The sequence below is a fragment of the Ursus maritimus genome (assembly GCF_017311325.1).
Source record: "Ursus maritimus isolate PB19 chromosome X unlocalized genomic scaffold, ASM1731132v1 scaffold_X1, whole genome shotgun sequence".
NCBI lineage: Eukaryota > Metazoa > Chordata > Mammalia > Carnivora > Ursidae > Ursus > Ursus maritimus.
This window is the reverse complement of record NW_024423319.1, coordinates 29820585-29842202: the sequence shown is the minus strand read 5'-3', so window position 1 is coordinate 29842202 and position 21618 is coordinate 29820585. Positions and strand designations below refer to the sequence as shown.

The 21618-nt window shown below is 49.8% G+C and overlaps 1 protein-coding gene across 1 annotated transcript in view; it reads right to left on the bottom strand.

Annotated features, from left to right (window-relative positions):
- The window catches only part of TMEM255A (transmembrane protein 255A), a 54966-nt gene that overhangs the window by 2554 nt on the left and 30794 nt on the right, over positions 1–21618 (bottom strand). Inside the window, exons 6-8 of the mRNA XM_040628475.1 lie at positions 21147–21235; positions 12704–12866; positions 7026–7169 (exon numbers count right to left, since the gene is read on the bottom strand). Coding sequence (XP_040484409.1) covers positions 7026–7169; positions 12704–12866; positions 21147–21235 — 396 coding nt within the window. The remainder of the gene's footprint in view (positions 1–7025; positions 7170–12703; positions 12867–21146; positions 21236–21618) is intronic.

The following is a 21618-nucleotide window of genomic DNA, read 5'->3' as shown; positions in this document are numbered from 1 at the left end:
GCATGAGCCGGTGGGTCCCACCCTTGCAGTCACTCAGGCTGCACAGCTCCCCGCAGGTAGCATGGGGTCCCCCTCCCCAGCCCCTTGAGCCCTGCATCCAGTCACCGCTTCTTGTTGCTCCTACTTCTGTGTTGTCTCTTCAGTCCACCACTCCCTTGTCCACGTTTATAGCCTGAGCCTTCCATACCTCTCCCTCCAGCTATGGCAACAGCATGCCAGCTAGTCTTCGGAGAAGTACTTTGGGCCTTAAGAACTTCTGAGGTTAAGCCAGTAATACCTGGGAAAGTCTTTGCTACCAGAATACATCACAGAGCCCATCTCACAGACCAAAACACAAAATAAAAACTAAGGTCGGAGAGGTTAAGTAGGCTTTCTTGGATCTGGGCTCTTCCAAGTCTGACAATTTCTGTTCCATCTTATCCGCGGCCCACCACCCCCAAGCACGGGATAGGTTGGAGGGCAGAGAGGAACACAGGCCTGGAGGCGAGAATACCAGTGGTACGAACTAGGAACAATCTGGCAGGTTCCACAGACACTGGATGCAATTTTACTTCGTGTTGTCTAACTTTGGTAGTCTTTGAGAAGAGAGAGGATACGGATTTTTTTTTTCATTTTTATAAACAGTGAAGTGACACATTAGGAGTCATTTGCTACTTCTCTTTCCCTGACTCATGTATACCCTTGACCCTAATGATTTTCCTGCTCAAGGAGAGTTGGCCTGCTTTTGTTTTGTTCATTGCTGTGTCCCCCAGAGCTCAGAACAGTAAGTAGTAGGTGCTCAATAAATGTCGAATGGGTGACCCTAACCTCAGGACTATATAAGATGAACTTGGCATTTTTTTTTAAAAGATTTTATTTACTTAACTTCAGAGAGAGAAAGATGCAGATTCCCCACTGAGCAGAGAGCCTGATGCGGGACTCAATCCCAGGACCCGGAGATCGTGACCTGGGCCGAGGGCAGACGCTTAACCGACTGAGCCAGCCAGGTGCCCCAACTTGGCATGTTTTTTACAAGTAGAATCTATTTTCGAAGAATACAGTCACAGCTTGTGGGCACCGCTGCCTTGCTCCAGCGGTGGAGCGTAGCCGAGGCCGGAAGACCGGAGGGCGCTACCCGGATGGCAGGAGGCCAGAGGCCAGGTTTAGGCTCTCAGGAAGGGTGAGCGTAATAAGCCAAAGAACAGGGCTGGAGAACTGCAATTTCCTGGTTGTCGTAGCTCTAGGAGGAACCGGTATGTTAAAACAAAAACAAAAACAAAAACAACCAAAAAGGAGCGCCTGGGTGGCTCAGTCGGTTAAGCGTTGACTCTTGATTTCCGCTAAGGTTGTGATCTCGAGGGTTATGGGATCGAGCCCACGGTTGGGCTCTGTGTTCAGCGGGGAGTCTGCTTGTTCTGCTCCCTCTGCTCCCCTCCTCCACTCTCTCTCGAATAAATAGATAAAGAAATAATCTTTAAGATATGGCTTTTAAAAGAAAAAAAAACCCTACTTACACCAAAATTTCTCAACAGTGCAAGTGCTGTTTGGGGGAGGTCATGCCTTTACTTTGGCTCGCTGGAGTCTGAGTCGATCATGTCATTTTTAAAGGCCGGGGGCAATCGAGAGTCAGCCCCGACATGAGATTTCTGGAGCCTGAGACCACTTGGCTCCCCAGTCCTCACCCCTGCACGCCTTAGAAAGGGCTGTGCAGGTTTCTAGGTCTTGCCCGAGACACTGAAATATCTGTCTCCATCATGCTGGGACTAACAAGGGGTGCAGCTGCCATCACTCCCTCCGCCTCCCCTGAGCCATCCATTATTTCACCCTGAGTGAAGGAATGACAGGGTCATAGAACCTGCAGAGCCTTTAAAGACAAATCAACTTGAGTCAGTGGACGTGAGACAAGCCCAATTCCTTCCTAAAATCCCAACCTGTCTCCCTGCTCCGGGAAGACTTCCTGGTTTTCCATTCTGCACTACAGAACTCCCTCCCTCCTCCCCTGCGGCTTTTGTCAATGAAGAGCGCTGTCCTCTCAGCCCAGTGGGGACAGGCGTCTCCCCTGCGGGGACGATGGGACAATGCGGTTCACGCCCTTGCCCTTCTAAATGCTGCTGCAGGAGGGTGAGAACCAGGCGGTTGATTTTAGGTGCTCCCAGCCACGGACGGGAGTGCAAGTTCCCAACAGTGCAGCGAGCGGGTTCTGTGGGCAGCGGTGGCCGCGGGTTACAGTTGCACACTTTGATAGTAAAAAGGGGGGGGTGACACAATGGCCTTTGGTTCTCGCTTCTTGCTTTAATGTTTGGGAAGTATTCAAGCGGCTGGGGTGGGATGATTCTCACTTCCCTTTGAGGACGCTGGGAGTCTTAAGGATAAAACTGAAGGGCTCCTGGCAGAGCGAGGGAGCTAACTGGCTGCAGTCCACACACCCTTGGGGCCCCGGGTGGGGGGGAGGACTGGGGAGGGGGGGAGACCAGGCCCCCAGGACCAGCACGTAGTTTCCTAGCAACAGGCGGGCACCTCGGGAAGGATTTGGCTTTGTTGTAGCTGGGGAGCTGGCCTGGTGCATTTTGGTTCCTGCCTCAGAGTCAACTTTACTGGAAGAGCTGAGCTTTGAATCCTCGCACAGCACAAAGCGCGAAAAGCATCTAAATAGCCTACTGCTGGGCCTCGGTCAGTCAGTTTGAGCTCGGAGGCTGGGGTGAGCTGGGGGCAAGGCGCAGGCTGAGGGTGCTCCCAGAGGAGGGCCACCCTAGCCTGCCCCTTCTCTGCCAGATCGAAGGGACTTGGTAGGCGAGGGGCAATACAGCGAGCGACAGCTGAGTGGGGGCAGCCACAGCCTTCGAAGGCTCTCGGCTGCAACGCATGCCATGCACCGCCTGAAGCAGTCCTTTCATTCAACAGGCCCAGTTTCTAGTGGGTCATTTTTGGTGGCTAAGAGGAAGCCTCACGTGCCCTCATGTGCTTTAATAAACAGCATAAACAGAGGCGTTTTGTATTTTGCATAGGCTGAGACTTTTGCTTTAAGCTAAACGTGGCAATTCACCAGGTGGACAGGAAAGGAACCAGCCCCTGGTTAGAGTGAAGCAGAAGGACCGGCCTGGTAGGCCAGACTGGGAAGTATGGCTGGAACCCTTAAGGTTTTACACAAAGCTCCCCTTGGGTTGAATTTCCCAGTGGAAGTAGAAACTGATGCTTTATACGAAGCGGAATTTGGACGACTTGGCTGAAACCAAAGTACAGGCAGGAGGGAAATGAACGTGGGGGCAAAAGAAGTGAGTGGGGAGGTTAGCGAGGAGGCAAAGGTAGTCTCAGTTTCTATCCTTCCTGCCTGGGGGGATGGGGAGCTCATGAAGGGAAGACACCCTGGAGTCCAACGTTTGCAAGAGTCGCATTTCTCCCAGCTCAGCACTCAAAGCATCCTCAGGGCCATCTGACCAGAGCAAAGTCCTCGCTCATGTCTGAACACAAGGAATGTTTCCCAAGCTTCCTAACTGGACAGCTACCCAATGAGGGCACGACTTGGAGGGGTTAAAACAAAACCCTATCCCTCTCTTTCCTCTCCCTTCTCTCCGCCTCTGGGTAAAAAGGAGCAGTAGTTTTCAAACGCAAAGTCACATATATAGTCCTATTTGGAAATGACCCGAATGGGGAAGTCATCTGGAAGAAAGTCGAGAAAGGTCATCTATGATGTGGGCCCTTTTCCAATCTGAGAAGATCATAAGGGAGCTCTGGCTTTTTTTGGGGGGGGGGTCTGTGCTTCTGGAAGTTTTATCATCAGAGCTGGTATGCGTTTTGCTGATTGCTTTCTATTTATCTGGGAATGCAAGCAAGGTGTTCCCCCATCCTCTTGGCTTTCCTGGGTAAAGACTGGTACTTCCTCCTATGAAACTATAAGGGAATGAAAGTTGGTGAACAAAAGAAAGCTCAATTCAAACACACAACTTAAGTTCTAGAAAGAAACAAATCACTTAAAAACACATCACTTGGGGTGCCTGAGTGGCTCAGTTGGTTGAGTGTCTGACTCTTCGTTTTGGCTCAGGTCATGATCTCGGGATTGAGGGACTGAGCCCCACGTCAGACTCTGCTCTCAGTGTGGAGTCTGCTGGAGATGATCTCTGTCCCTCCCCTTCTGCTCCTCCCCTGCTCATGTGCTCTCTCTCGCTAAAATAAATAGTCTTTTTAAAAAATTAAAAAACTCACATCACTCAAAACCCACACCACACAACTCTAAAGTCTCCAGAAAGGCAACACAAAGACAGCTCAAACCTAGAAAAAGAACCGGGAGAAGTATGAGAAGTGTCCCAGCAGCTGCTGGAGTGGGGAGCAATTTAATAATTAATCAGAGAGAGTTTACTCTCCAGAGACCCCTTCTGAGTCATGATTAGGAAGCCCATAATTTGAATCAGTAAGAAATATAAATATCCTAAAATTAACTGGGGGAGAAGATCTATGCTGTGCTCAGATTTAAAGCTTCTCCAAAGAATTCTTCAAGCCAATTCTAGAGTCAGACAGACTCCAATGACAAGGGACCGGCAATGACAAGACTATTTCCCTCAAAGGATTAAACTGGATGATATATGTGAACACTTAGCACCGTGCTTGGTGCCGAATAAGAGCTCAATGAATGGGAGCTGTTATTAAAAAGTAGAGGCTTCCACAAATCCCTGACGTCCGTGCTGTAAACCCGCAGTGTAGGGTTGGGTTAGGGACCCTGTCTCTGGGTTTCCACAGCACTCTGGGTAATAGTCTATTTACTTTTTTGTCTCCACTGCTGTCCCCTGACTACCACCCCCACTCAAGTCCCTGATTTCTTTTTTAAGATTTTATTTATTTACTTTTGTGAGAGAGCACGAGCAGGATGAGGGGCAGAGGGAGAAGCAGGCTCCCCACTGAGCAGGGAGCCCGAGGCGGAGCTTGATCCCAGGACCCTGAGATCATGACCGGAGCCGAAGGCAGAGGCTTAACAAACTGAGCCACCCGCGCGCCCTGCAGGTCCCTGATCTCTTAATGCAGTCAATCTTTACATGCACGGCTACTAGCACAGTGCCTGGCACATGGGAACACAGAGTAAACCCTGGCTGAGCTGAAGCCAACAGCCCGAGTGACCACTGGCATTGTCAATCTTGTTTTCATCCCTGGGGTAGTGTCTGAATGCAGAACGATGGGCAGAGGAATGTCTCCGTACCCTACAGAGAGGCTTCCTATCTTAGAGTGTATGGGGACCATCACCAGGGAGATGATTGTTCCCACTTCAGGGGTTCATTATAAAGTGAAAATTCCTAAAATCAATACAATCAACATAATTTGCTTCAATAAAAAATAAACGGAGGCAGCCTCTCGGGCTGGACCTATGTGTCTGTGACTCCTCTATCCCAGGATGACTTTTTTTTTTAAAGTAAGCTCTATGCCCAACGTGGGGCTTGAACTCAGACCCCGAGATCAAGAGTTGCATGCTCCACCGACTGAGCCAGCCGGACACCCCCCAGGATGACTTTTTTATGACTTTTTATTCCTGTGTTACTTTCAACATCCCTGCATTCTCTTTCTTTCTCTTTTTTAAAAGATTTTGTTTATTTATTTGAGGGAGAGAGAGAGAGCACGTGCGCGAGAGAGCATGAGTGGGGTACAGAGGGAGAGGGAGAAGCAGCCTCCCTGCTGAGCGGGGGGGCCCAACCCCAGGACCCCAGGATCCTGACCTGAGCCAAAGGCAGACGCTTTGCCGACTGAGCCCCCCCCGGGCACCCCCATCCCTGCAGTTTCTTAAAGGACTCCTTTTGCCTCTGTCACTGCTGAAATTATGCCCTTTTTGAACAAATCTGTGTCTCCCCGTCTGTAGGAGCTATTTAGGTACCGAGTTCCCTCTGTGGTCTACCTGTAAACACTGTAGGCTTTAGAACAAGTTCCAGCATTGTTTTTTCCCAAGCTTTGACGGACACCTCCTTGTTCTGGTTCTGCATTTTATGAGAGTGAACAAGTCCGTGATCACACACTATACATTACTGTTGCAATGTACAGGCCTAGACCTCCACGCACCGCATCTAAACCGAACAAAAGTACACGGTCTTCAACAAAATGAGGCTTTCCACATTCAATTATTTTGTTAATCTAAAGCTGAAATTAGGTTGCCCAAGGGCTTTGTGTTTGTAAACTGGCTGGCTAATTGGAAGCACCCCCAAACAGTCGTGTCTTTATGTCCCCTTGGAGCATCCAGGGGCCCTTAGGAGAAGCAAATTCATTATGGGCTCCTCTCTTTTCAAAGGTATTTCCTTTGGTCCTCAAATTTTCAATTAACCAGATTTCCGTGTAATCCCACTCTTCTATGGTCAAGGGTTGACGACCACTGTAAATGTTGAAAAGACCATTTTGCTTGTTTCCCTGAAGTGCCTAGCCCAGTGCTCTGCACACAATGAAGCCCTTTTAATTAAGCGCCTTTCTTGGCTCTATTTTTCTGTGCTCCATCTCAGCTCAAAAGGAAAAGGGGAGAGTGCAAATTTGGTAACTCTATTTCAGACCCATGTGATAACAAGGCAAAAAAGAGGAGGGGGGTGTTATTAAAAGAAACCCCTTTCTCTGTATAGTCGTAGTTAAAGAAGTCTGGAGAAAAACAAGGGACTTGTTCCTCATTACAGATTTCATTCAATCCCTTGTGTGGCCAGAGCCTCTTGTGCTAAAGAGCAGGACTAGGCCTCTCTCGTGGCAGAAGAATGGGCGAAGCCACAGTTGGACAGGCGTCTGTGCTGACGTACTAATGAGCACGTCCTCTCCTGGGTGCCGGTCAAGGCGGTTTGGGACACCTGGATCCTTGCTCCTTCTCTCCCGTCTCTTCCATCTCTCTGCTTCCTGTGTCTTTCCCACCCTCCCCATCTCCCCCATCTTGCCTTGCTGTAGTCTCTAGGCTAGTCAGTGGTACCCGCAGGCTGCCGAAGGCCATCAGGCTGAGGGCCTGGCCGCCTTGTACATCCTAGGTGGTTGCGTAATTAGGGAGAGAACAAGGCAGCACGAACGGCAGCAAGAGTCACGGAGAGTTCTTTTTCTCTAAAACATACCTGAAAGTCATACGCAGAATATGGCGGCAGGTGGGGAGGGCTGTGGTAGTAGGTATTGTACGAGGCCACTTGAGGGCGAGCATAGTAAGACACCGTCGGATGGGCATTTTCGACAGAGCAGTTCAGTGCTGGCAGAGTTGGGTTCTGTAGAAGAACACAAATGAGAAACAACATAAGCGTTCATCACCAGGAGAATGTTCGATAAGCCGGCGCCCCCATACTGTGGAATACCGTGCAGTTGTCGGGCCACAGTGATGTGGACCTATGCTCAGTGCCAGAGAAAGTTGTCCAGCGGACATCGGTACGTACAAATAAGAACAGAAAGCCACCGGCAAAACTAAGGAGACAATAAAGAGATCGGTGGTTGCCAAGGGTTGTGGTTGGGGGGAGGGAGGAACAGGCAGGGCCTAGAGGGTTTTTCGCGCAGTGAAGCTACTCTGTGTGATAGTATAATGATGGATACGTGTCATTAGACATTTGTCCAAACCCGCAGAATTACAGCACCAAGAGTGAGCCCTAAGGTAAACTATGGACTTTGGGTGATAATGACTTGTCCATGTAGGTTCACCCTCGATAGTAAATGTACCACTCTGCTGGGGGTGTAGTTAATCGGGGAGACTGTGTGTGCGGTGGGAGCAGGGAGGACATGGGAAATCTCTATATCTTCCTCTTAATTGTGTTGTGAACCTAAAACTCCTCTAAAAAAAAAAGTCTTAATAAAACCCACGGTGTTATATAGCATGGTTCCTGGCTTACGTAAAAACAAAGACTCGAACAACTATATATGTATGTACGTTTGTAAAGGAAAAGAAGTTAACCTGGAAAGACTCACAACAGAAGACTGTCAACTGTGGTTATCTCTGGGGAGGCGAGCAGCATCAGGAGGTAAATGGGGACCCTTCACTTTCTTCTTCTTCTTCTTTTTTTTTTTACTTTTTCTTTAAGCAGGCTCCACAATGGGCGTGGAGCCCAACGCGGGGCTTGAACTCATGACCCTGAGATACAGACCTGAGCTGAGATCAAGAGTTCAACCCTTGGGGCGCCTGGGTAGCGCAGTCGTTAAGCGTCTGCCTTCGGCTCAGGGCGTGATCCCGGCGTTCCGGGATCGAGTCCCACATCGGGCTCCTCCACTGGGAGCCTGCTTCTTCCTCTCCCTCTCCCCTGCTGTGTTCCCTCTCTCACTGGCTGTCTCTCTATCACATAAATAAATAAAATCTTTAAAAAAAAAAGAGTTCTACCCTTAACTGACTGAGCCACACAGATGCCCTTCTATTTTTTTAATATAATAGGTATTACTTGTGTCATTGTCCCCCAGTTTATTATTTTGAAAAATGCAAACCTACAGAAAAGTTGAAATCACTTATTTATGTGGTTTAAAAAAAAAAAGGCAAAGAAAAGAATAAGACCCCGAATACGAAATGTCATAGAGACGAGGCTGCACAGGACTGCTCTTGCCGTGACAGAAACGCGATGAATCACAAAGGGCTTATAAAAGTCATAGGGGTTCTTGCGGATTCCAGCCCTGTTAAGGCGCTCTCGTGCGGACACGAAGGGCGTTTATTTCTCACCGGCCCTACAGGCCAGGGGCAAAACCCCACTGTGCCCAGAAACCATGAAAGGCCAGGCAGAGTGTACCCTCTTTATAACACGGCTCAGGTGTGCGTAGCCCTCCAAGGACCAAAGCTAATCTTGTCCGGGATTCGGAGGCCTGCTCTCAACAGGGCCGAAGCGCTGCTGAAGGGAGGCGCCACTGTTCATTAGCTCCCAGACAGCGCTGTCCCAAGCAGGACCTTATGAGTGCCACATGGGTCAAGGTGCAGGGTAAATGTTTTTCCTGTTTTCCGTGTCATTGACACTGCTGCCATTTGTGTGGATAACCAAGAACTGTCCGCAAAATCAATGGGTCTTGATTCTTGGTTCGTATCTACTCCACATTGACGGAGAACAGAAGCTTCCTCTCGAGTGGTGAACACGTGTGGGCGGGCTCTGGCAGTGGCTACAGGCAGCCACGGTGGGGGTGTTGGCAGAGGAATCTTCCTTACAGCAAAGTTTCAACACAGTTCTGCCGCTCTCTTCCTTGGAGTGGGTTACTGTTTACATCTCTGGGAGGTTTGAAGAGCTACAAACCTCAGGCCTTACAATGCAGCTCCCAGACAAGCAGAGAAATGTTTGTCAACTCCTCCCACGCATGGGAGAGGGCTGAGATTCTCGACCATTCCAAGGGCTGGCTCCCTTTAGAGAGAAAGAGTGCTCAGAAATGCCCTTACCTCTCCACCAGAATGCTAAGAAGACATTTCATCCCCGAGGAAGTCCCAGAAAGCACGTTCCCTTGGCCTTCCGTCAATTAAAAGCACGGCCTCCAGCTCTCGCAAAATAAAACCAGTTCTTCTATGCAAATAAACGAAGCCTCGCCAGGGAGAAACAATCGTGCAATGTAAACTCTATCTATAAAAACTTTTGTGTGTTCAGCGGGGCCGGGGGGGGGGCTGGGATCATCTTTGAAAGGAAGTTGACTATGACAGAGAAAGCAACACAAGAGGAAGATGGAATGAGCACAGGAGAGGCACAGAAGAGAGGAGTGTCAAGGGTAGAGGTGTAGACAGAAAGGACAGGGCAAGAGAGGCCGGGGAGGGGGGGAGCACAGGGAGGTAAACGGTTGGGCAGGGAAGGAGCCAAAGAGATGGCCCCAAGTAAATGCCTGCTGAGGCCTCACATGGCTAACTCTGATCGTACAACCCATGTGGGCTCTGTGTCTCTTTGTGTGCACATACAGCGATATGTGTATTTCTGTTGACACTCTGCGGCTCTGGGGGCGCCTGGGTGGCTCAGTCCGTGAAGCGTCTGCTTTCGGCTCAGGTCATGATCCTGGGGTCCCCAAGATCAAGCCCCATATCAGGCTTTCCACTCGGCGGGGTGTCTCCGTCTCCCTCTGCCCCTCCCCCCTCTCGTGCTCTCTTTCACTTTCTCTCTCTCAAATAAATAAATAAAATATTTTTTAAAAAACCCAAACTCTGGGGCTCTGAAGTTATGATACCCCCCCCATTACCAATTAGTCGCATTCTGAGCTCCAGGGAAACAACAGGGGACGAGGCGGCCCAGGAAATGGTGAACGCAGTCTTGCCTGGCCGAGACCGAGTCTATTCTGAGGCGATGACTGTGGACTTTGGAAAGAGTGCCACTTTTATACCTCCCCACTTTCCTCCAAACAGAGACACCGATGAGGAGAAAACGGCAAGATACAGTCACCTTCTAAAGACCCATCTCAACTTCTTCTATCTTGGGTCAGCAGACACTTCATCAAACATTTCTCAAACATCCTTTGCCCCAAGCCTCCTCTGGTCAGAGAATGAGGACATCCTCGTTCCTCTCAGGAGGCCACATGCTGGAAGTGGCGGCTCTTAGCTGATCCTGTCGACAGCTGCCAGCTCCCAGCCCTTGGCTCCTGTCCTCACTCCCTAGGAATGGCTTTCACCAGCCAGCCCCCCGTGGGCCTCCCTGCAGACCCCAGGGCATTCTGCTCCCAGGGGAGGCACACCACAGGTCACCAACTTAGTTTCGACCCAGGCCAAGGATTGTATTTAGGCTCACCTGGTTGATGTTCCAGGATGGCCTACACCATATCTCATTTTAGTAAAACCATCAAAGTAAGGGCTCCCTCTTGGTCCCCCACCTTCCATTCCCACTCGCTCTGCCACCTCACGAATCGGATGCCTTGCCCCTGATCTTTGCTCTCGTCTTTCGTCTTCCCCACTGGTCCTTGACCGAATTCCCAGGCCCAGTGTTTGTATTTCCCTGGCCCTCCTCCTCCTTTCCTCCTAAGGAAGCTCTGGACAGCTGGGAACAACTCGCTTTTAACTGTTCTAAATTAAAGCAGCTAAACAAAGGAGGTAATGTGTGTTAAAACACTTGTAGAACCGGAAAGGGCTATCCAAACGTTGGTCCGGGCAGCTGGGGTGCCATAGAAAGAGCGAAGGCTCTGGCGTCAGACAAAGCTGGGCTCCAGTCCCAGCTCTGCTGTTTAGTTCTGGGCAAGTCACTTGACCTCTGCTGGCCTGTTTCCTCATCTGTTAAATGGTGGCAGTGATATTTACCTCATCAGGTAGTAACAGTGGGGAGTGAAGAAAGTAATTGTGCAAAAGCCCTTTGTATAAAGGACCATCACTGCCGCCTCTCAGGACAGACCCTCAACAAACCCCCTTCCCCCCTAAAGATCAAAGGCCGCAGTGAAGTGAAGATTCCAGAAATAAACCTGTACATCGATGGTCAGCTGACGCCTTGAAGGAACCCCATGGAGCTCACTGAGCGGCCACCATCCACTGCATTTGGGCCTCAGGGTAGTTCGGCCGCCCAGGTCTGAAAGCACTAGTAACACTCCAGAGAACCCTTAACACCCATCCTGCTGTCTCAGCTCCTCAACTCGCCAACCCCAGAGCTTCTCTTGCAGCCGGAGGGGCTCACATTCTACACAGCGTCGCCTGCCCCCTGGGGAAAGTCTCCAAGAACACAGGGCATTCTTTGTTCAACCCAGAAACAGCTTTTCTGAAGCTCTCTCACCCCAAACCTCCCTCAGGACCTCCTCCCTCCGGGGGTCCCGCCTATGCTGATGTGCCCCCCACTCCTTAGTGCTCCGGCTTGCCCTGTTGCGGGGAGGGGCGCAGGAGTGAGAAATGTGTGCACAAGGGGCGCCTGGGTGGCTCAGTCGGTTGAACGCCCAACTCTGGGTTTCGGCTCAGGTTGTGATCTCAGGGTTGTGAGATCAAGCCCCGTGTCGGGCTCTGCGCTGGGTGTGGAGCCTGCCTGAGATTTTCTCTCTCCCTCTCCCTCCTCCCTCCACCCCCACTTTTGCGCACTCTCTAAAAAGAAAAAAAGAAAGTAAAAAAAGAGAAAGAAATGCTTGTATGAGAGAGGAAGAGAAAAAAGAGAGAGGCAGACAGACTGGACGTGAGAAGGGAAGGAATTCTCTCGACCTGGAGTCACCAGCAGGAACGCTCAGTAACTTCCTGTCAGCCAGGCCCTGCTCTGGAGTGTGTTCTTTTCCCTTGTCTTACCCCCCCTTTCACTTTCCATTGCTTAGCCTTTTGACACTCCAAGTTCAAATTACAAACTGCCTTTCAGGTTCCTGTTCCTCAGGGAGCCCAAAACGGGACAGAAACAGCCCGGGGCTTAGCGGCTACCTGCCTCGTTTCTGGGGTCAAAGGAAAACCCCTTTTAGGCACAAAATAATTCCCTAAACACATGTGGGACACCTCTAAAGCACCTCTCAATCCTGGCTGTGGAGCAGGACCACCTGGGGAACTTTTAAGAATATGGATGCCCGGGCTTCACTTTACACCGATTAAATTAGAATCTCTGGAGGAGGGGTCCAGGCATCGGGGCTCTTTTAAGCACCTCAGGTGATTCTCTTTTAATAGGAAGCCAGGTGGACAACCGTGTCTCCTCACCCCCGCCCCCAGAATGTGCCTCAAGAACACAGGCAACCCACGTTAACAAGCAAGTTTTGCACACTAACGGCATTGCCCGGCTCCTTCACCTTGAGATGTGTGACGGCGGCCACCTTCTTAAAGCGATCGCTTCTGACTCCACCCTTCCAACAAGGGTGCCCCTTGCCTCCGACCTCCTAGCCTCCACCCTGGCCCCTGACAGGGGCCTCTGGAACGGGAAGGTGCTTCCTTCCTTACCATGTCCTTAAAGCCTCCAAGGACAGCGGCAGTGATGATGCCCAGGAACAGGCCGACGATGTTGAGGATGGTGGCAGACCAGAGCAGGTGATAGAGATGAATGATGTCCTGGCAGCTGCTGACGTCGATGTATTCGTAGTACCCACCGGTGATCTCCACGCGGCTGGACAGGGAGAAGCACACATCAGTCAGTCCCCACGGAGCAGGCTGTCCCCGAGGGCTTCGGCTACCATGCAGCTCAGAGAAAAGACAGGTGAGCGGGGGAGCTATGCTGAGGGACAGCATAGCCACAAGGGCACCGGGGGAGCGAGGCACTAGGATAAAGTGTGGTTTGCTGTTCATCCAAAAAACAAATTAAAAAGACCACCTCCTGCCTACCAGAGAGACACTTGTCACCATCACTAACAGAATATGTACGCCTATCTATCTATCATCATAGATGCTGATTGAATCTACGATTTTGAGAAACAATACAATTATAACAGCAAAAAGTGCTATGGTGCTTAGTATTAGTGTATATCGACGCTCCCTGCCAGGCACAGCGCAAAGCATTTTACACACGTGACGTCGTTGAATCTGTGCTGTTGAATATGGTAGCTACTAGTCATGCTTAAATTTAAATTAATTATTATGAAGTAAAACAGGGGCGCCTGGGTGGCTCAGTTGTTAAAGCATCTGCCTTTGGCTCAGGTCATGATCCTGGGGTCCTGGGATCGAGTCCCACGTCAGCCTTCCTGCTCAGCCAGGAGCCTGCTTCTCCCTCTCCCTCTGCTGCTCCCCCTGCTTGTGCTCTCTCTCTCTCTCTCAAATAAATAAAATCTTTTAAAAAAATTAAATAAAATAAAGTAAAACAAAAAATTCAGTTCTTCGGGCTCACCAACCACATTTCAAGTGCTCAATAGCCACACTTCTAAGAGCCACGCTCGTGGCTGGCTACTGCCCTGGCCGGAGCACACTGCATTCCCATCACTGCAGGAAGTTCTAGTAGACGGCACTGCAAGTCCTTACGCTACTCTATGAGGTAGGTACTACCACCATTCCCATTTTCCAGATGAAGAAACTGAAGCGCAGAGAGGTTAGGAACTTGGCCAAGTCGTGAGTGGTAAAGCTGCGATCTGACTTCAGGCTTCAAAGATTTCACCGTTTCCTCTTTCAAAGCAAAACAGCGACAAACACAAAAACAAGGTCCCAGAAAAGAACTGAAGCCAAGCTGCTGCCCAAAACCTCACCTCCTCGGAGAGGCCTTCCCTGGCCACTCAGTCCAAAGGCACCCCCACCCCTCCCCACCCGGTCACTGTCTCCCACGTTACTTGCCATGGACGGAATTGTGTCCCCCTCCAACATTCGTAAATTGAAGCCCTAACTCCCGATGGGATTGCATTCCAACACAAACAGGGCTTTTAGGAAGTAATTGAGGTTAAATGAGGTCAGAAGGGGGGAGCCCTAATCCTATAGGATTGATGGCTTTATAAAAAGACGAGAGAGAGAGAGAGAGAGAGAGAGAGAGAGAGAGAGAGAGAGAGATCTCCATCTGCACGTACCGAGGAAAGGCCAGGTGAGGACACAGGGAGAAGGTGGGTGTCTGCAAGCCAGGAAGAGAGCTTTCCCCTGATCCCCGCCATGCTGGCACCTGATCTCAGACTTCCAGCCTCCGGAACTCTGGGTGATGAGTGTCTCTTGTTGAGGCCACCCAGTCTAGGGTATTTTAGCATGGCGGCCCGAGCTGCCTGGTGCATTACCCTCCTTGAACGGCTCTCTCGCACTCACGCGTGACTGTCTGTCTCGCCCACCCGAATGTAAGCTCTACGGCAGGGACTCGGTTCGTTTTGTTCATGCTGTCCCTGACACCTAGCTGGTGCTACATACACACTTGTTGAGCTGACTCAGTGAAAGTTCCTGTCTTCTAGGGTGTTGCGAACTAGTTTACAACTTGGCCACTGGATCGCTAATCAATCTCCAACACTGTGGTTCTTAAAATGAAAGTCACCACCAAACGCCCTGGTGTCGGGATGGTTATTACACGGGACTCCCCTCTTATAAGAACCCTGGAAGTGAAAAAGGGAAAAAAAATTAAAGGTTAACCTCCAAAGCGAATCAGGGAGGGCTTGTTCACACAAGAAAAGACTTTCAAACTTCACAGATGATTTTATTTTATCTTAGGATTCTTTAAAATCCGTGTTTTCAGTGTTGTTGTTGTTTTTTTTCCTGAGGAATTGCCATCAGTGTGGTTACGGGACAGACTGCATCAGAACCATCTGTGTTTGTGTGTCTGTGTGCCTGCCCGTGTGTGTCACTGCGTTATTTGTGTGTGGGTGCGTATTTCTTTGAGAAAGAGATGCTTAAACATGCAGATTCCCAGGCCCAGCCCCAGGCCCACAGAATCTGGCAGAATCTCTTAGGGTGAGGCTCAGGGATCTGTGTTAACGAGCTCACTGATGTTTGAAACCTACTGTTTTATTTGTTTATTTTTTATTTTTAAAGGAAACTCTGCCCCCAATGTGGGGCTCAAACTCTTGACCCTGAGATCAAGAGTCGCACACTCCACCCGACAGAGCCCGCCAGGTGCCCTGGAAGCCAGTGTTTTAAAGAGAATACTTTCACAGTGAAATTTTAAAGGTGTCTTCATTCATCAGAATTTGAACTGGATTTCAGCATGTTCGGGCCATAGCTGGAGACCACCCATAAGCAGGAAGGGATACACAGAAAGCTTATTGCCTAAAGCTTAAAGACCAGTGGCTCTCTGCATACATCCGTGAACACGGAACTCCGAAGTAATTATTACTCATGGCAGGTAGAATATTTTCTGTTTGATAATATCAAATAAGAATATGTATATCTAGTTATCATCATAGATGTTGATCAAATCTATGATTTGGAAAAATAATATAATTATAATAGCAAAAAGTGCTATCGTACTATTACCTGGTACTATTCTAGGCAGTTAGCAAACACTAACTCACTTAATCTCTATAGTAACCCTATATAGTAGTGGCTATTTTTATCCCTGTTACATACAGATGAGAAAATCAAGGCAGAGACAGAAATTAATTAAGTAGCCAAGGTGAGATTTGAACTCAGACACTCTGGCCTTGAGTTTATACTTAACCATGACATTTTGCTGCCTCTCGAAATCAAAACCGAGCACCACGGGCATAAATCACTGTCAAATTGTTACTCTACCATTATTAATTATAACCAAACAAATCTAATCTCTATTTCCTGCTACATGTTTTCATATTACTTGCACATATCTTTTATTTTCTCACCAAACCTAGTAGAAAACCGTGAGCCATAACATTGGCTCCATAGCACCTAGGATATTAGACACTGGATGGAGAAATGATCCAGTAAAGAGGGATCGAGAGAGAAGACATTATCTCATCATCCTTTCAAAAAATTCTTGCTTCTGATATAAAATATGAACAGACCCCCTGTTTATTGGGATTTTAAGGCATTGCTCTCGAGAGTATCATTTATTAATAAAGAGATTGATGCAGTGAAAAGAAAGATAGCTTACTGCCACGAAGGGGTCCAGACAGGACTGCCGAAAGGCAGGCCCGTGGGTAAGGGTGAGTGTGGGGTTGTTGGGACGCAGGAGAGGCTGGAGAGTCAGCTTCTGACTTCCCCCAAATTATCTTTGTTTACGTCCCAACACGCAGAGGGCGGGCGGGAGCACCCTCAGACGGGCGGTACAGCACAGAAGACTGTCTGGCCCTGCGCAACTTCCTTAACTTCTCCAAGCCCGGGGGCTTTAATGAGAGAATGCCCGCGAGAGCTCCAGTCCAGCACACGATAAGAGCCAGCCTCTGGCAACGCGAACCTTAGAATCTTCTTCTTAAAGTCACTGACTCTTGAAAGGTGCAGACCACACCACCGTGATAGGTTACTGGTTTGTTTAAAAATATTCAATAATCTTATGTATTATGTCTGTTCTAGTTTGAGCGGGTTCAGCAGCCACCGAAGTATTTTTGACTTACGCATGAAGCAAAAGAACATTCATACTTAGATCTAGTTCAGGGTTTAGCAAATGAATGCGGTTTGTTTCTGTGTGAGATTCATGATTCCACTTGGTTGGGTCTCCAGGACCGCAAGCCCTCCTACCAGACCCTACCACTGCCCGATTAAGCGTCCTCAAAAGTTTTTAAAACTAAATCATTCATTTAATCAAAATCCTCCCATGGCTCCCCATTCATCACCTTCCAGGCAAAGGGTCCAAATTCCTCAGCCTGCCATAATCCGACTTCAAAATGGAGTCCACACTCCAGCTAGCCTGGAGCCCCCAGGAGCCCCAGCCTGGCCGTGCTGGCTACTTATTCCAAACCTAAGCTCAGATTTCTCTCCCTGCATAGAAGGGACTGCCTTTTGTTCTCTGCCTGTCCTAACCTTTCCCACTGCTCGAAGCTTCCATACCATCTCTCTAGTGTCTTCTTCAAGGACTCCAGTGCCCCATTCATTGGCTTCTCCCCCCCCACTCCGGACTCCCACAGCCTCAGTCTATTCCTCTTAGCTTGGCACTTTGCAAATGTCAATGATTCAGTTAGCCATTTAATCCGATGTTTATTGAGAGCCCACTCAGGGCTGAGGACTGTGCTGGGCGCTGAGGCTACAGCCAAGGTGGACGTAACGTCTCCTTCTAAATTGGAACCTCTTACACTTCTGCTGTGTCTCCCTCACTGCCCAGCACAGTGGTAGAAACATTGTAAGTCATCAATAAATAACCGGTGAATGAGTAACTGAGTTCAAAGACTGAGTGTGGCATTGATCATGAACTTGATTACCCAATACGGGCTTTCACCCTCTTGCTCTCACCTTGCTGGGTGTGCCCAGAGAAACAGATAACCTCTCTGTGTTTCACTCGCCGTTTAACAAGGGAGGAGGCAACAGAACTTGGATAACGCAGCAGGGCATCCTTCTGCTCTTCCACAGGGGCCTGGAACCATGGGAATCTGTGTGTGGGTCTCAGCTGCCCTCCCCACAAACCCCCCTGGTAGACTGAACTCCGTAAGGGTAAAATTATGCTTTCTCCCTACCTATTCTTCTCGAACAGTCCCTGGCACGTACTTCAGGAGCTCCATAAAAGTTTGTTGAAGGGAGGAACGAATGAAAGTAAGCTATGTGCTTTCGTTCTATTACCAGCTGAAGCGGTTCACCAGCCACCCCATAGCCTCCCATTTCCTTCAGGTGACACCCTGGAAACCAGCGATACTGACTTGACCTCTCCGAAGCCTGGTGAAGTACTCTGAGAAGCAGTGGCTGAGGAGCCGTGTCCTAGAGAAAGCCACCTTCTGGCACAAGGCTAAATGGAATAATCTATGTTTGGTATTAAAACCTCACAGCCTTGACGTCAAAGAAGGTCTGTGGGTTTGAGGGGACAGTAGAAACTCTGTTTCCATAGCGCTGTACAAATGACTGCCTGATGTTTTTGTTCCCACTTTTTTTTCTTGGCCTCCTTTCCAGGAAATGGACTGGAGGAGCTGGCAATTGATTAAAAATAGGTTTCGTGTGTGAGGAAAACAAATACACGCTCGGCAAAATTAAAGTCCCCGCGTCTGTAAGAATGCTTGCTGCTAGCTATATTTAGGCCTGGAGTTCAGGTCTCTTTGGCACTGGCTGGAAAAAGCCTCAGGTCAAGGAGAAACTTTTCCTTCTATTGTAAGATCATTGCCTCTTAAAGTCTCGTGGCCTTGGTTTCTGACCCCAACTGGGACTGTTTCCTGATGGAAAGTTCAGGAAGTCTTTTCCTAGTGGCTTTGCCTTTGGAAACTTAGCACTGCAGACAGGGCCTTGACTGATGCTCTGGGCATCAGGCAGGTGAAAACCATTTCCCAGCTTGAAGATCTTTAGGGACAAGGTCCCCATGACCCCTCTTAGTTGCCTAGTCCAATATTTTATCCTCCTGGTGAAAAGGGTATTCTTCTTTTTGGTACTTTTCAACAAATGTCACCCCTGTTTCATTAGGTCTTTACTCATGCCTGATCCTGTGCCGGGGCCTGGGGATATAGACAAGATGAAGTCATGTTCCTTGCCTCTAGAGAGCCCAGAGTTTAGCACCACTCCTCACAAAATTCCTTTAGAGCCTTGAAGACCATACTGGCATAACTTGCTTTAGGAAAGTAAGAAAGTCAGTTATTATCAAGTTCAGATTGACAGGAAGATGCACTGGGCTCGAGTCTCCACTTTCTTTCCTTTTTTTTTTTTTTTTAAGATTTTATTTATTTGACAGAGAGACAGCCAGCGAGAGAGGGAACGCGAGCAGGGGGAGTGGGAGAGGAAGAGGCAGGCTCCCAGCGGAGGAGCCCGATGTGGAGCTCGATCCCAGAACTCCGGGATCACGCCCTGAGCCGAAGGCAGACGCTTAACGACTGCGCTACCCAAGCGCCCCTCGAGTCTCCACTTTCGGAACAATTCACCGAAGGACTCAGCTAAATGGAATTTAAAGTAGGATTTAGTTTATTCAAACCTTTTCCAGCAACACACCTAATTGCAGAGAGAAAGGTGTGTCTGCAAGGAATCACTTCGCGAGGGCCCTCTTTTCCATCTCAGTCCGGCAGTGCTGGCCAGCTCCCAGACCCCACCCCCTGGGAGGCCAGGAAGTGGGAAAAGAGGGGGAGCAGACCAGGGGAGGGGGAAAGCAGCGAGCCGGGTGGGGGGGGGAGGAGAGAGAAGGACAGCAGCAGGGAAGGGGAGGGAAGGGGAGGTAAAAGGAAAGATAGCAAAATAAGCCCAGTTCCCCTAGGACCGATTTTACATTCCTTTGCTCATTTTCGGAAGGATGAGCTCAGGAAGTACAATTATAGCCAGCTCTCCGTCACCGCTGTGAAGGAGGGGAGTCCTGTACAAGTGTTAGTTCTTATTACGACATGAATAATTGAACCTCCCAGATAATCCCCAAACCTCACTTGAGTCTTTAAGTTTCTCTTCCTCCGCCCGCCAAACCTTTTAACGAAATGACGCTAGTGCTAGGGAAGGAGGCTGGTGTGAGTTCCCCCCACGTCTCCTCCCTGCCTCCAGTCTGGCGGGTCTTGATCCTCAAACCAGAGAGACGGCCCCCAGTACCAAGAGGAGGGGTGGGAGCGAGGAGGGGGCTGCATCCATCTGACCTCTCTGGATTTAGCTCCATCCAGGCCCCCTCTGCCAACTCCTCCCTTCCTCTCTCCCTCTCCAGGCCCTTGGCGCCTCATCTTCCACGCTATAGCGTTCAACGGCTTACGGGGTCTGGGGTCGAGTCCAAGTTGCTTACAGGGTCAAGTCCAAAGTTATTCCTGTGGCCAGTGAACCTGCCATGATCGGGCCTCTGATGATAGCTCGGCCCTCACCTTCTACCCCCTGTCGAACTGCCCCTGCCCCACAACTGCTGGGAATACCCTCCCCACCTCTACCCTCTTTTGGTTTGTTTCCTAACTCCCTAGTGACCCTTCAAATTTCAGCTCCCACATCACCTCCTCCTTGACACTGTCCCCCAGTAACTCTGACATCAGTCATTTGGGTTGCCAGGGTCGCAAGTATGCCCACTGATCCCCACTCTACTTATCACACTCTGTCGTCACACGTCTCTCTTCCCTACTAGACTGTGAGCTCCTCAGCGGTAGACTCTGTATTCCTACCACCTAAATATGTTTTGAAAGAAAGAGTAAGTGATGTTTTTGCAATCAGAGGGCAGAGAGCCAGAGTGGTTGTGACAGGACTAGCACCAAGTCTGCTCCTGCCTCAGGGCCTTTGCACTTGCTGTTCCCGCTGCTTGAAACACTCTTTCCCCAGGTATCCACTTGGGTTGCCCTCTGGCTTCATTCAGGTCTCTGCACAAATGTCCCCTCCTCAAAGAGACCTTCCGTGACCACTCTGTCTCACACAGTACACGTGCTCCTCACCTTGTCACTATCTGCCTGCCACCCCTGCCTCATTTTTTTCTCAGACCTCTGATCAACACTTGGCATATTATATATTCATGCGCTATCAACTGTCTTCCCTAACGAAATATAAGCTTTATCAGGGCAAGGACTTTTATTGTTTGCTGCTCAATCAGCAGCATCTAGAACAGGGGAGGCCCAGAGAAAGTGCTCAATAACTATTTGTTGAGTGTTGCTGAACTTGGACTTAAGACAGACCTGGGTTTGACCCTGTCTCTACCATTTCAAGTTCTGTGTGACGTTGGGCCAGGTGTCTGCTTCCTCTGAGCCTCCTCTCAACATCTGTAAAATGGAGATAATCACCCTACGTACATCAGAGGTGAGGACTAAATGAGATCACACACTCCAATTCGGCACGGCTTTGTAGCACAGAGAAGGCAAGTAACACTTAGTAGCTGAAATCTGTTGACAGACCAACACCTTCCATTTCTCTGATCCGTCCTTGTGCCTTGTGCTCTGTCTTCCCGCCCCCGCCCCTTCTGGTCCCCCCTGGGGTCAGAGCGTTCTTCCCCCCAGCCTGGGCGCTCAGCACGTACTTGCCACAGTTGTAGAGGTCGCAGCAGAAGCAGGTGTTTCCCCGGATGCGAGGTGTGCAGAATCCTCGGCTGAGGTGAGGGCAGTTCACCTGAGGGCACACACAACAGTGAGCAGGTGGGCTGGCAACGGACGGGGGCAGGACCCTCTGGGACTGGAAATGTGAGTTAGTGACTGATGGAGACGTTAAGGACGTTAAGGACGTATGGATGGCTGTCAGATGAACACCCCCACGCTGGAGAGGGATGGGGCCGGGCCCTGGGCTGGCTGAACTCGTGCCTGAGACAAGCCACCGAGGAGCCGGGGTGCATCCAGCCCCGGCCACAGACCTCAGCGCCCCATCCCTGAAGGGCAGAGATGCAGAGGAAGGAAGGACGGATGGAAGGACAGACGGAAGAACAAATGACAGCAGGAAATGAGGACAGGTGGGGAAGGGGAGCCAGGGGGCGGGGGGGGGGGAAGGGGGAGCAGAGC